The sequence below is a fragment of the Ahaetulla prasina genome, chromosome 1 (genome assembly GCF_028640845.1).
Source record: "Ahaetulla prasina isolate Xishuangbanna chromosome 1, ASM2864084v1, whole genome shotgun sequence".
NCBI classification, from domain to species: domain Eukaryota; kingdom Metazoa; phylum Chordata; class Lepidosauria; order Squamata; family Colubridae; genus Ahaetulla; species Ahaetulla prasina.
The window spans coordinates 295,485,445-295,497,900 of NC_080539.1; the positions used below are offsets into that span (position 1 = coordinate 295,485,445).

Below are 12,456 nucleotides of genomic sequence, written 5' to 3' on the forward strand. Positions count from 1 at the left end.
CGGTAGAGAGTGTGGGAGGAGGTGTTATGGAGTACAACATCCTCATGCCGCTCAAGTGCCTTGGGAACAAAAAGACGGTGGAAGTGGGAGCGACTTGTTGGAGCAGCTTGTAACCTCCTACCAGCTTCCCTGTTGAATTTGAAAACAGCAGGGAAGAGCATAATTGGCAATCATGTGACCACAGGATGCTGCAACATTCATAATTGCAAGCTGGTTTCCAAGTGCCCAAATCATGGTCACATGATTGCAGGGACACTGCAATGCTGCAACTTTGTAAATTTGAACAGTTGCTAAACGAGTGGCTGTAACCCAGGGACTTCCCATATTCAATAATAAATGTATAATATATGGTTTTCAACTATGGTATATAGCAGTGGTGGGTTTCAAATTTTTTTACTACCAGTTCTGTGGGTGTGGCTTGGTAGGCATGGCTGGGAAAGGATACTATAAAATCTCCATTCCCACCCCACTCCAGGGGAAGGTTACTGCAAAATCCACATTTCCTCCCAATCAGCTGGGACTTGGGAGGCAGAGAATAGATGGGGATGGGGCCAATCAGAGGTGATATTTACCGGTTCTGCGAACTTCTCAAAATTTCCGCTACCAGTTCTCTAGAACTGGTCAGAACCTGCTGAAACCCACCTCTAGTATATAGGTTATTGTACTAATTGCTCATTTTGGGTATTTGGACTGTTTTAATTACTAAGTAGTTTTTAATTATTATAAAACAGTCTTCCAAAGTCATTTTTGTGAGGTAGACAACCATATAACTCTATTGAAGAAATAAATAATGTATTTTCCTATAGCAGGACATAAACATATTATTTTTAGAGCTCTTAATTTTTTTATGTGTTTTCTTCTGATGATGAAAAAGTTATTTTTTAAAATTAATTTCCTAGGACTCTTCTGCAGCAGTTACAAAAGCTACAATCTCTGGTTGCAGGGAAGGTTTCCAGGCCATATAAAATGGTCTCTACACAGACAGGAACATGCCTGATGGTAAGGTCTACATAGTATCGTTTTAAAGCTTTCTTTGAAGGCAAATCATTTTCCATTCACAGTGATCTTGGCTTTGAAATTTTGCAAAGTTAAGGACAGATTACCCAATTGCTGTTTGGCCCATTGCATTAAAGGATGCTCATCACTTCCTGAAGACAGAAAAAGATGTTGTCTTCTCATTCCTGGTCCATTGCAAATGTACACCTCACCCATATTTCTAGCTTCAAATCAAATCAGCTTATTTTCTGAACTGGGAATCCTGTACCTTGTTTCCCTGCAAAATAAGACATCCCCTCATAATAAGCCCAATCAGGCTTTTGAGTGCATGGCAATAAGGCCAAGCACTTATTTCAGAATTCAAAAGACTGTAAGATAGAGTCTTATTTTCGGGGAAACAAGGTAGATAGTCTCTGAAAGTTTGTTCCATTCTAGTAACAACCTCCATTCTGGTTGGCTACAGTATCTGCTATGCTCCATCTCTCCCAATAGCTGGTTAGTGCCAGTAGTGGGTTTCAATTTCGGCCACTACCAGTTTGCTCATAGGCGTGCGCTTGCGCACATGCACAGAAGCTTCTGCGCATCCGCAGAGAACCGATAGCAACCCACCACTGGTTGGTGCCCAAGGTGGCAATTTCTTCCTAAGCTGTTAGATTTCTATCTCTGCTGGTTAATAGTGACTGATTTTTATAATCCTGTGGTTATAAATATTGGTATCTGAAGTGGGGGGAGAATAGAAAGGGTTTGAGTTAGTGTCTGAGGACATAATGTGGGAAAGGGATGGCGGTGAAGGCATCTATGTGCACACATCTAGGAAAGCAAAGGAAAGGCCCAGGGACTCATGAGCAAGGAACAGTCCCTGGAAGGGAAAGACAAGCATTAATAGATCATTCTATACAGGAGCCAGCCAATCTATCAGGCTATCTTCCCTGTATGGATGGAAAAAACAAAAAATGCAATCAAGCCTTGCATAATATAATGGTATGTGAGAATGACCTTGGAAGACAGGAGGAAAAGCTAAAAATAGGGGAATAATAAATGAAATTCGAACCCAAAGGACAAAATTTAGAGAAAACATCTTATAAGGGACCCTCTCAAATTTTCAGGAAAGTAGAAGTAAGGGACAGGAGAGGTACTTTCAGACCTGCAAGATTCTGTTAATACAATCTTACAATAAAGATAGAATTAGTACTGAAGGTTGTGCTTCTTGTGTTTGGATTACCTTGAAGGGGTAACTCATGGCTGCAATTTGGACTAAGCATCATCTCAGTCTCAGTTAAGAAACAGCTGGGACATTACATGAGGCAAGCAACGTAGGCTGCAGTGTGAAATTGCTCTTAGTATTGTAAAGTTAGTTTTGCAATATAAGAACAGTAGTTTGAGTAATACTTTGAGCTTACTTGCTTAGATGATAGTGCCCTGATCAACTTGCTTCCCCTTCCTCTATTCCTCACTTTGAATAAAGTTTTGTGTCAGGAGAATTTATATATTTATTTTCTGATCACCAAACGTAGCTTGAATTATGGTATTTCTGCATACGCTGATCCACAGCGTAAGATTTAGATTGCAAACTTCATAGAATGAGTAATGTTCCTTCCTGTAACCATCAGCTAAATGTGTGGTTCACCCTCCTCGCTTTCCACTCCAAACCAAGGAATTTTTCTAATGAATGCTAATGGGCTTTTACCTCTGGTATAAAAATAGCAAAAGCTGACATCCATTTTATAGCTGTCACAGGAAAATTCATTGTATAAAAAAAACATAATTGTACAATTTTTCTATCAATTTTAAATGAAAGCTGAATAAGTTTAAAATATAATTTACTTTTGTTCCATTCTGGGAGAAATAAAAGGCAGCTTCAGATATGCATTCTCTCTGCTGCAGAGTCAAAGTGACCAAATAAAAGATTATTATTCGATGAATCGAGCCAAAATTCCTGTCCCACTCTTTTTTTTCTTTCATTACAACTTTAAAGTTTTCTCCTTTTTCTGGTAAAGTTTTCTGGGCCTGTGAATAACTTCTTCCTGATAGGCAAAAATTCAGCAGATGAAACTTTCTTCATCCCTATATTACTTGCTGGGGAGAGAATATCAATTCTAGATGAGCAGAAAAGAATATGGTTTCCGTAGATCTTTAATACTATTCCTCCTATTCTTACCTAAAGATGTATTTGTAGCATGAAACAAATGATGCAGTGTTCAGTTACTACTCAGTGGCAGGCTCAATGTGGACTACTCCTGAACTCTGATCTATAGCATGTAGTTATAGGGCTGTATGAAAAATATACTGAGTGTATTTGCTGACCAGGGGTTCTTGGAAGCCTGATATCATTTTGAAAAGCCTATGAACGTATTTGCCACTAACTTAAAGTTGGTCTATGAAGGAGATGGGTGGTTTCTAAATGTGATATACAAATAAATAAATAAAACTTCGCAGTGATAGACTGGAATGATTACAGATTTAAATCTGTTCTTAAATTCTTGTAAACACATATATCTAAATTTTAAAAAATGTATCCATAAACTGGAAATTATTGATTTTCCTAAATATATTTCATTTATTACATCTATAGCTCATCTTTCCCACAGGAATCACTCATAAGCTTTATGGCTCAAAAGAGGAGCGAGACTATTTCCTTGTTATAGTTACTTCTCCATTACAAAGTTGTTTTGATGTTTTCTAGCTCTTCTCTTTCTTACTATTCATCTCTTCAAATATCAATGGACTGAATATTTCTACTATGTGTTTTCCCCCATAGGTCCTGGTGCTGTGCTTTGTTCTGGTTTTGGGCTCCATGATGCCATGTCTCCCAGAATTCTCAACAACATCACAAACAGTAAAAACAGCTCCGACGCCAGACATTTACACAACAAGTAAAAGTGAGTCAAATGTGAACTTTTCCTAACGCTTCTTTAATACTTAATGATCCTTCTTTTCCAGGGATAACCCTATCATGGTTCGTTTTATCCACAGAGATATATAATGGTATTGCAGGGACAGGTAAAGTGTAGAAGTTTGAGCTGTGGGCCCTCTGCTCTTCTGATTTCTAAGGACGCTTGGTGCCCCAACAATATTATTAAGAGTGTAGATGCTTTTTTTGTGCGTCCTGTTCATTTGCTTAAGGATATAAATGGGAGAGAAAGCCTTTGTGAGGCAAAGCACTTCCATTTCAAGCCTAAAAAACCCCATAACTTGAATAATCACCTGAAATAATTGGGGAGGGCAATTTAGAGACAATGTTGGAGAGGGCAAGAATAAGTTTTCCCCCAACCCACAGAATTCCTGCTCTCATTCCCGTCCTTTAACTTTTTCTCAACAAAACATGTCAAGTCAGCCATTTCATCAATTCCAATGCTTTGGGTAGTTTGGGGTGTTTATGGGTGGGAATTAGATGTGGAATTGTGCTAGAGCCTTTCCATTCCTATTCCCAACCTTATTTAATTTACACACATGAATTGCAGCCCTCAAATTGGGCCATTGTGCTCCAAATTTCAGCAGTGTGATTTCAGGGAGCAATGGTAAGATGTAAATCCTGAGCTATCTCTGGCCAATAGGATGTAATTTGTAATTTGTCCAGTACTGGGATAATTAGATTTTGAGGTAACTTATCCTTCAGAGCAGGGGTCTCCAACCTTGATAACTTTAAGCCTGGCAGACTTCAACTCCCAGAATTCACCAGCCAGCTTTGCTGGCTGGGGAATTCTGGGAGTTGAAGTCTGCCAGGCTTACAGTTGCCAAGGTTGGAGACCCCTACTTCAGAGGTTTTGGTTGCAATTTCTTTCTTTCATAGTAATTCATTCATTCATGTCTGAAGCGTGTGATAAAGTTCCAATTTTTTGTTTCTTTTTCTCAAACATTAACTTACTTTGTTTTGTTTATTAATAAATTCGTATCTACTTTTCTACTTACTATTAGCAGTAGTACTCAAAGTGGCTTCCCCCAATTAATCAAAATGCAGAACGCTAAAATCAGTACAGTTAAAGTTAGTATCATTAAAATAGATTAACAATTAAAAACTAATAGTTAAAATGATGTATTCTTACCATGTTTGTAAATAATGTGAGTACAAAAGCAGCCACTGTCCTAGGGAGAACTTTTCGTGGCCTGAAGTTACACAAGATAAGGCCTCGTCCCACATAACAGACAGCCAAATTCTGGCAGCTAGGATATATTCAGAAGGGCTTCTTCTGCTGATGTAAGCAATTCAGTAGATTCGTAAGACAGAGATGATATGCAAAGATACAGTCTTAAGTTTTTTAGGATTTTAAAGATCAACACCACTGTTTCGAATTGTGTCTGACAGGCAACTGACGTCTTGTACAGATTTTCCAGTGCAGACACCTACGACCTCTATAACCTATACCAATTAGCCACATTTTGCCCCAGTCATGATTTCTATTCAAGGGTAGCCACAATATGAGCATATATCAGAATAGCTTTATCACACAGGTTATTGGTATTTATTTCTCCAATTTTAATTTTTGTAATCTTAATCTTCTAATTCAGTTTCCCTCCATATACAGTACATTTAGTATGTAGTCTGAATAAATAAAGAGGGAGTACATAGCCATGTCTTACTCCTCTGTCAACTCTGACCTAGTATGTTTGACCATAAGGGGAAGGGTACAGGTTTTGCACAGGTTAATAAGACAGGGAACAGGGGGACGGACTTCTTTTTCATTCTTAACATTTATGACTGTTGCTATATCCCAACACTCTTTTGTGACCTTCTGACAAGCAAAGTCAATGGGAAGTGTTCTGTTTCCCTTCCCCCAATACTCCCAGCAAAGAGTCCGTCAGAGGCCTTCCTTTTTTCCTTTTATTTACATAGATACATGTCCTGGCCACGTCTACCCACGGGCCTGCCAAGTTTCTGGAGATAACGAGGAAATTATAGATAAGGCCAGAATTACTCACGAATATATTCTTCCCTCCATTGAAACAGTTAGCTCGCGCCAATTCATTAGCTCGCGCCAACTCATTACTTTGTCCAAGACAAAAAACCAGGAAGTCCCGCCTCCTATTTATAGTCTCTGCAGATGTCACTGCATGACAATTATGACTTGGCTTTGTCCCAACTCTTCCGCTGCTGCGCACGGCGATCACGTCTACGTAATCTTGCATCACTCCAAAACTGTTCTTGGGGCGTTGCCAAATCAGCAGGAGGCTCCATGGAATCAGGCTGTGCCGGCCCCTCCTCCTCCCTTTGAGTGGGTGCCAGGGAGGGAAAGGGCTCAAGAGAAGCAGGGCTGGCCAGGTCTTCTCCCTCACTTTCTGAATCATCCGAGTCCAGGAGTCCGGGTCCAGGAACCTGGGTCACAACAGGAAGCCAGATTCACTTAACAACTGGGTTGCTAAGTTATCAACTGAAGTGATTTACTTAACAACTGAAGCACAAAAGGTTGTAAAATGGGGCAAAATTCACTTAACAAATATCTCACTTAACAACATATATTTTGGGCTCAATTGTAAGTTAAGGACTACTTGTACTAATGACTAACCAAAATGAACTAACAATGTGCATGACCATTTCATTTATGCATTTATACTCCGTAAAAACTCACATTGAAGTAAAGGTAAATAAAACCCCTCATTCTAATCTTATATACCAATCTCAGAAATGGAAATAGCAGGGCCAGCTCTGTCTGTCTTATGCACTTAAAGTTGATTGTATTGCTGAGCTAAATAAATAGTTCTTCCATTCCATTCCAAAGCATAACTTTTACCGGATGCTAGAAACCTCTGATTTTGATATAGAAATCAACATACAGTACTAAGTAAATATCCTTATGTATATAGTACTATGGATTATAGTCTGAAAACATGGATGTTGTTTACAAAACCTGCAATTAATACATACATATTTTTACTGCACACTGGCACCACTTCTGCTGGGACCAAGTCCATCAGTTGTCTGAAAACTGTATTAAATCATCTGTATTGTTTTAAAATAATTAGTAAAGCATTTTATTATAAAGTGGCATGGTGGCCTAGTGGTAAAGAGGCTCACCTCCCACTCAGAAGTTGAGAATTCAATGCTAGATAGTGGCAGATGTTTCCTTCTCAAGGCACAAAGATAAAATATCTTCTACGAACCCCATTTAGGCATCAGGAAGGAAATCTGGCCAGTAAATGCTCAACTGCATTCAGTCACCCTGACTCTATCCTTAATTAATTAAGGGAATTAAGGGAATATAGGGTTGTAAAAAGGGTAAAAAAAGCATTTTATTACAAATGGTGGTATCAAGTTATGCCTTTTGAAGATTTAACAGTCAAAATTAAACTTTGTACCCGAATAAGGAGTTTGAGGAAGAGAGTTGCTTTTTGCTGTTTATTTTTTGAAGCCAAATGACGAGACCTCATAGAATAGCCTTATATTAATTTAGTAGAAAGTAGAAATGAGCCAAACTGTATTATATTTTAGGTAATTATTTGGCAGCTTGATTGTTATATAGTTTCATCACAGGCAGAAATGAGAAAAATAGCATTTATTGGTATAAAGACATAGCAAATAAATGGGCAACATGTTTTTGCTGCTTAATGAGGCTCTTCTTTTTTGCAGTTCAATCACGGAGCCTGCTGTTCTATGATGAGCACAGGGGCTCCTTAGAGGAGACTTACAGCTCCTTCATTTCTGTGGAGCATCCTGAAGAGTGGGAAGCTGAAAAAATTGGGGAAGAAGAGAACCAGCCACAAGCTGACGTGCACAGTACCCTGGCTGCTTATGAAACAGTCAAGTATCTGAACAAAGCCCCTGTTACAGGTCCAAATCAGAATCAGACCAGCTCAACACTTACTCATTCCAAGGAAAGCTTCCACGAGAAGTAAGTAGGGTTGTGACTGCTTGTATCAAGACTTCCATCCCTATATAGACCTTAAAATAAATTTGTCTCATTTTTAACCAATTTCTATGCCTAGGCATTCAGTGATTGCAGGCCCCAGCAGCTAATCGTGCATGTTTTTATGAGTCTATATCAAAATCTCCATTGTTGATTTCTGCCAGTCAGTCTGCTGTTAAAGGCAAAGAACAGGCTGGACTTTCTCATTCTCAATTTCCGGCAGGGTAGCACTATCGATCTGTTGCAGCAGAAACAATTAAGGAGTTGTGTGGTACTTTGAGGACACGCATAACGGCAAGCTGTGCACCACCACAAAAGCTCAAACAAGAATAACTAATTTTTGGTTCTTTTTCTCCAGCTATAAATTATCTGATTCGCCCCAAAATCTCAGGAAAAGAAGCTTTTATGGACTAGGGCAACCTCAATTAACAAAGAGCAATTTTCAATGTCTATCAAAAATATAGTCACTGAAGCAGTAGGCGTGAGCTTAAATGGACTCCAGAGGATGGTAGAGGACAGGAAGGCCTGGAGGAACATTGTCTATGGGGTCACAGTGGGTCAGACATGACTTCGCAACTAACAACAACAAATCAAAAATATGTTAAAATCAGAATGTACGTATGTTGAATGACATAAATGTATTTCAGATTGATTAGATTGGCCTTCATTTTAGGAATTACTAGCCAGCTCTAGGCTCTATCCTTCCTGTCACCTGCTAATTATCCCTTTTTATCCCATTGCCAGGGCTAAGGGCTTATTTGCAGACACACGTGTTCAGCTCTAGCACTGAAAGAGAATCTTTGCTATTCAATTTGTGATAGACTGTAGCAGGTATAATATCTGACACTATATGTGAGACTAGGACAATTGAAAATAATGGAGAGAGCAAGATATTCTGAGGAATTGAAACAATCTGCCAAAGAATCCAACCAAATGCTGAGGGGAGGATCCACTCAACAGTCTTTGATTGTGAAATGGTAATTAGACGTGGTAAAATAGATGGCTAATGTTTTGGTTTTATCTTTTCTGCAGAGATGGAACCTCCAGTGACACAGCTGAATATTTGTAGCAGCTGCAAATTCTCCGGGCCTCTTCCATCTGGATGCAGGATCCTTTCCTAGTGATGTGACTGGCATTGCAATCCTTTGCATGCTTACCTAGAAGTAAGCATCATTCTTAATTCTAAGTAAGCATGACTAGGATTGCAAGATTGAGGGGTTGGATTGCAGGTCTAAACTGACAGACTCATAAATACAACTGGATGAGAATTATTTCTGAGTAAAATGAACAGGCTTGCACTGTGGAAGGAGATGTCTTACCTAGGCAGCTCCAAGCTGACTTTGAGTTTAACCTCTTATTCACTTAGGCCCTGGTATTAATCTTTCTGTCAGGTTTCACAACATTTTCCATAATCAGGGATAGCACCTCCACCCTCTAATGTATTCTCACCTGTGATTGAAGTCTACCACCCAACTCCATCATTCCCAAATAATTTTTGTTTCTATGTCAGCAAAAAGATTCCTGTTCGGCTACTGATTTTTCAGATTTTTGCATTAGTTTTTTACATAGTTGTATACTTTAGAATTAAATATCCAGATAAGAGGATATTTCAGAAAGATACTTTTTGCTGATCAAATATGAAATCACCATGAAACAGATTCCATATCACTTTTATGTCCAGAGAAGGAAAAAAAATAGTCTTCTAAAAAGTGTTTCTCATGAATACAAATCATAATCAATAAAATCAGTCCTTTTATCTGATGGTTGGAGACACAGTCCGAAGATTTACTTCTGAATAAGAAGCTTTTCAAAAATTTATTGCAATCTTTGATATTTGTTATTTTAAAAAAAGAACTTTGGCTTTTCTTTCAAAGAGTCCAACAGCAGCCCATTTGAATGAGGTCCTTCTTTATCTTATACTGTTCCCTTTAAAAGATAAGATTGCCATAAAAGACTAGTCTCCATATGGACTAAGAAATTTTGTTTGACCATTTCTATAAATGTTCCTCCTTAACATGCAGAGGACCAAAGATAGTGGGTATCAACGTACCCCCACAATATAAACATATGCAAATTTACATAAATGCATTTGGGACAGGTAGATCAGTGTAGTTCTGCAATTATTGCCATTTGAATAGTCAACATACAGAAATTTTCCCCAGCAATTCTTTATTAAAGTCCACTAGGATAAACATTACATGTATCTGCCTCTCAAAAATCTGAAACCAGCATAAAAAACCACTGCTCAACAAGAGAGCACTTCTCCTTGCCATCCTTGCCATTAGTCATAACTTCTGAGAATTGTCCACATGTGCCTCAAATTCATATCGTTGTACAGAGACCAAAAGCAGAAATTGTTTGTACATAATGAATTTTATTTTGTATTATTGCCAACTCTTAAGATAATGTATTTTGGAGATCCTGAAGTCCTATTTTCTGTATTGTATTTTATTAAGAGTTATTGCGGGCTTTGCATCTGTGAATTTCCTCCCTTTGCAACGTACTGTTTCCACTCAGTCTAGCAACTGATGTTTGCCCTGTTTGTTTCTAATATATCGCTCTTTCCTTCTTCTCTTGGCTCTGCAGTCGCTTTCAAGCAGCAAAATTAAAAAAAAAGATGCAGCATCAGCTCTGTTGTTCAGATTGTTCATTATTTAACTCAGAGGTTATTAGTTTAGTAAATGTTTGTGTAGCCCCACATCCATCCCTGAATGGTGACAGCTTCGCCCTCCCTTCATGAGCAGAGGTCTTCTACCAGAGCCAAAAGGGCTTCTCTGAGGGCTTGTATAGAACTTGCATTACTGAGAAATGAGAGCAGCTCCCGTCTTCCATCTATCTTTCCAATCCTGCAGCCACAGCCTGGTAATAATGTACTATAATATTATATATAATGGATGGGAAAAGTCATATTGCAGGAGACCTAATTTCACTCTTCTTAGAAAAGGATATTTGCTTTCTAAAACAAATGAAAATATGTTTTCTAGTCACTGGGAAAGCAACATCAACAGAAAATGTTTTGGAGCTAGCTCTGCTTTGCAATGGAAGATTCAACTCTGACCTGGAGATATTTTCATCTATTGGAGCTAGTAATATGTATGAATATCAGAGTAGCTTGCTTTTAAAAAAAACACCAAAAGTTGCAAGAGGTAAAGGGGTCATCAGCAGGGACTGCCTCTGATAGCTGTTCTATCAAGGCCCACAGATAAATAGGATTCCACTTCATTGCCCCAGCAATTCCAAATAATACTGGCTTCCCATTGGTGATAGTAGCATGACCTGGGAAGAAGAAGTGGGTGTGTAACTAACAACAGCTAATCTCTCAAGAAATCAAATGTGTCTAACAGCTATAAAAAGCTCAGGGTGGAAAAGTAGACGACAAACTCTTTTGAGCTGTTCTCCAAAGGTACAACACCACAGTAATCTTGGGAATATTAAATTAAGAAGCTCGGCCTGCAAATAAAGACTTGCAGATCCTGCTTCAAAATATTCAAATAATCTTTCAGCACAAAACGCCCACCAATCTAAAAATATCACAGCCTGGAGGATGCTGCCAGCTTTTTCCATCATAAAATGTGAACAAATCCTTGCAATCAGAGTATACATGAAGACTATTTTCACAAGTTGCATGATAACCTGGTGTTCATATTTTTAATTTCCTGAATTTCAAGCTCAAGTGAAAAAGGAAGCTATGGTAATGATAACGAAAACTCATTTTTTTAATGGCACTCGTCCTCTTTATAAATTTTAACATGAACAATGTTCACAGAACTGCACACAGCAATACACGTCAGAGCCCTTTGTCTGCGGGGATATGAAAAACTCATAGGATTAAGAACCACAATTAATTAGAAACATTAATTTGAAAGCCCACTGAATTCCAGATCTAGTCCAAGATGCTGGGCTACATGCCCTCAGTCTGGTCCAGCAGAAATATTTTGCATTTTTACTCTTAAAATAGAAATTCTTCTTCACATTTCAAGTGTCAAATGTAAACTGGGGAGAGAACTTATCCTGTTGGCTTCAGCAGTACACTATTCCCATGGCCAATGTAATCTTTTTCTTATATTTTTAGATCAACTTTGCTCATGCCATGGAAACTGAAGACACTTTCTTTTTTTAAACAATACGCTTCTATATGATAACAGCTGCTCTGCATTTTTCATTTGCCTTCATAAATGCTTGATTATCAGGAGCTTTCATCTAACTAGCAGAAGAGTACCACAATAGGTATAAATCAGGAGGCACTGCAGGAAGAATTGTCCTTCTGAGGAGTCCCTTTTCTTTTTGAGCTCTGTACCATTGACACCTCTGCAGGCAAAATCTTTGTGGGGGTGTCTCATTCAGTGTATGCCTCACAGAAAACAGGGTGGACTGGTAGTATGTGCTGATATATTGTCAAAGGGACCAGTGGTGGGTTTCAGCTGGTGTAACAACCGGTTCGCTTCGCACACGCAACGTTTTGTGCAAGTGCATTGCATTTTAGAACAGCTGAGACGCAGCAATCCCCTCTACTGTGCCTATCAACTGGGCTAAAAAAGAACGAATATAGGTGGGTATAGCGCAGGGGCGGGTGGGAGGCCCCAGCTGATGGTTGGAGCAAACAGGTTCACTTTTAGCTCAC

The 12,456-nt window shown here is 38.8% G+C and overlaps 1 protein-coding gene across 1 annotated transcript in view; it reads left to right on the top strand.

The window, feature by feature from the left end:
* CREB3L1 (cAMP responsive element binding protein 3 like 1) overlaps window positions 1-10,463 on the top strand; it is a 98,934-nt gene extending 88,471 nt beyond the window's left edge. The window contains exons 9-12 of the mRNA XM_058161745.1: window positions 900-999; window positions 3,755-3,875; window positions 7,559-7,820; window positions 8,868-10,463. Of these exons, the coding sequence (XP_058017728.1) occupies window positions 900-999; window positions 3,755-3,875; window positions 7,559-7,820; window positions 8,868-8,904 (520 nt within the window). The 3' untranslated portion in view covers window positions 8,905-10,463. The remainder of the gene's footprint in view (window positions 1-899; window positions 1,000-3,754; window positions 3,876-7,558; window positions 7,821-8,867) is intronic.
* Window positions 10,464-12,456: the final 1,993 nt, after the last annotated feature.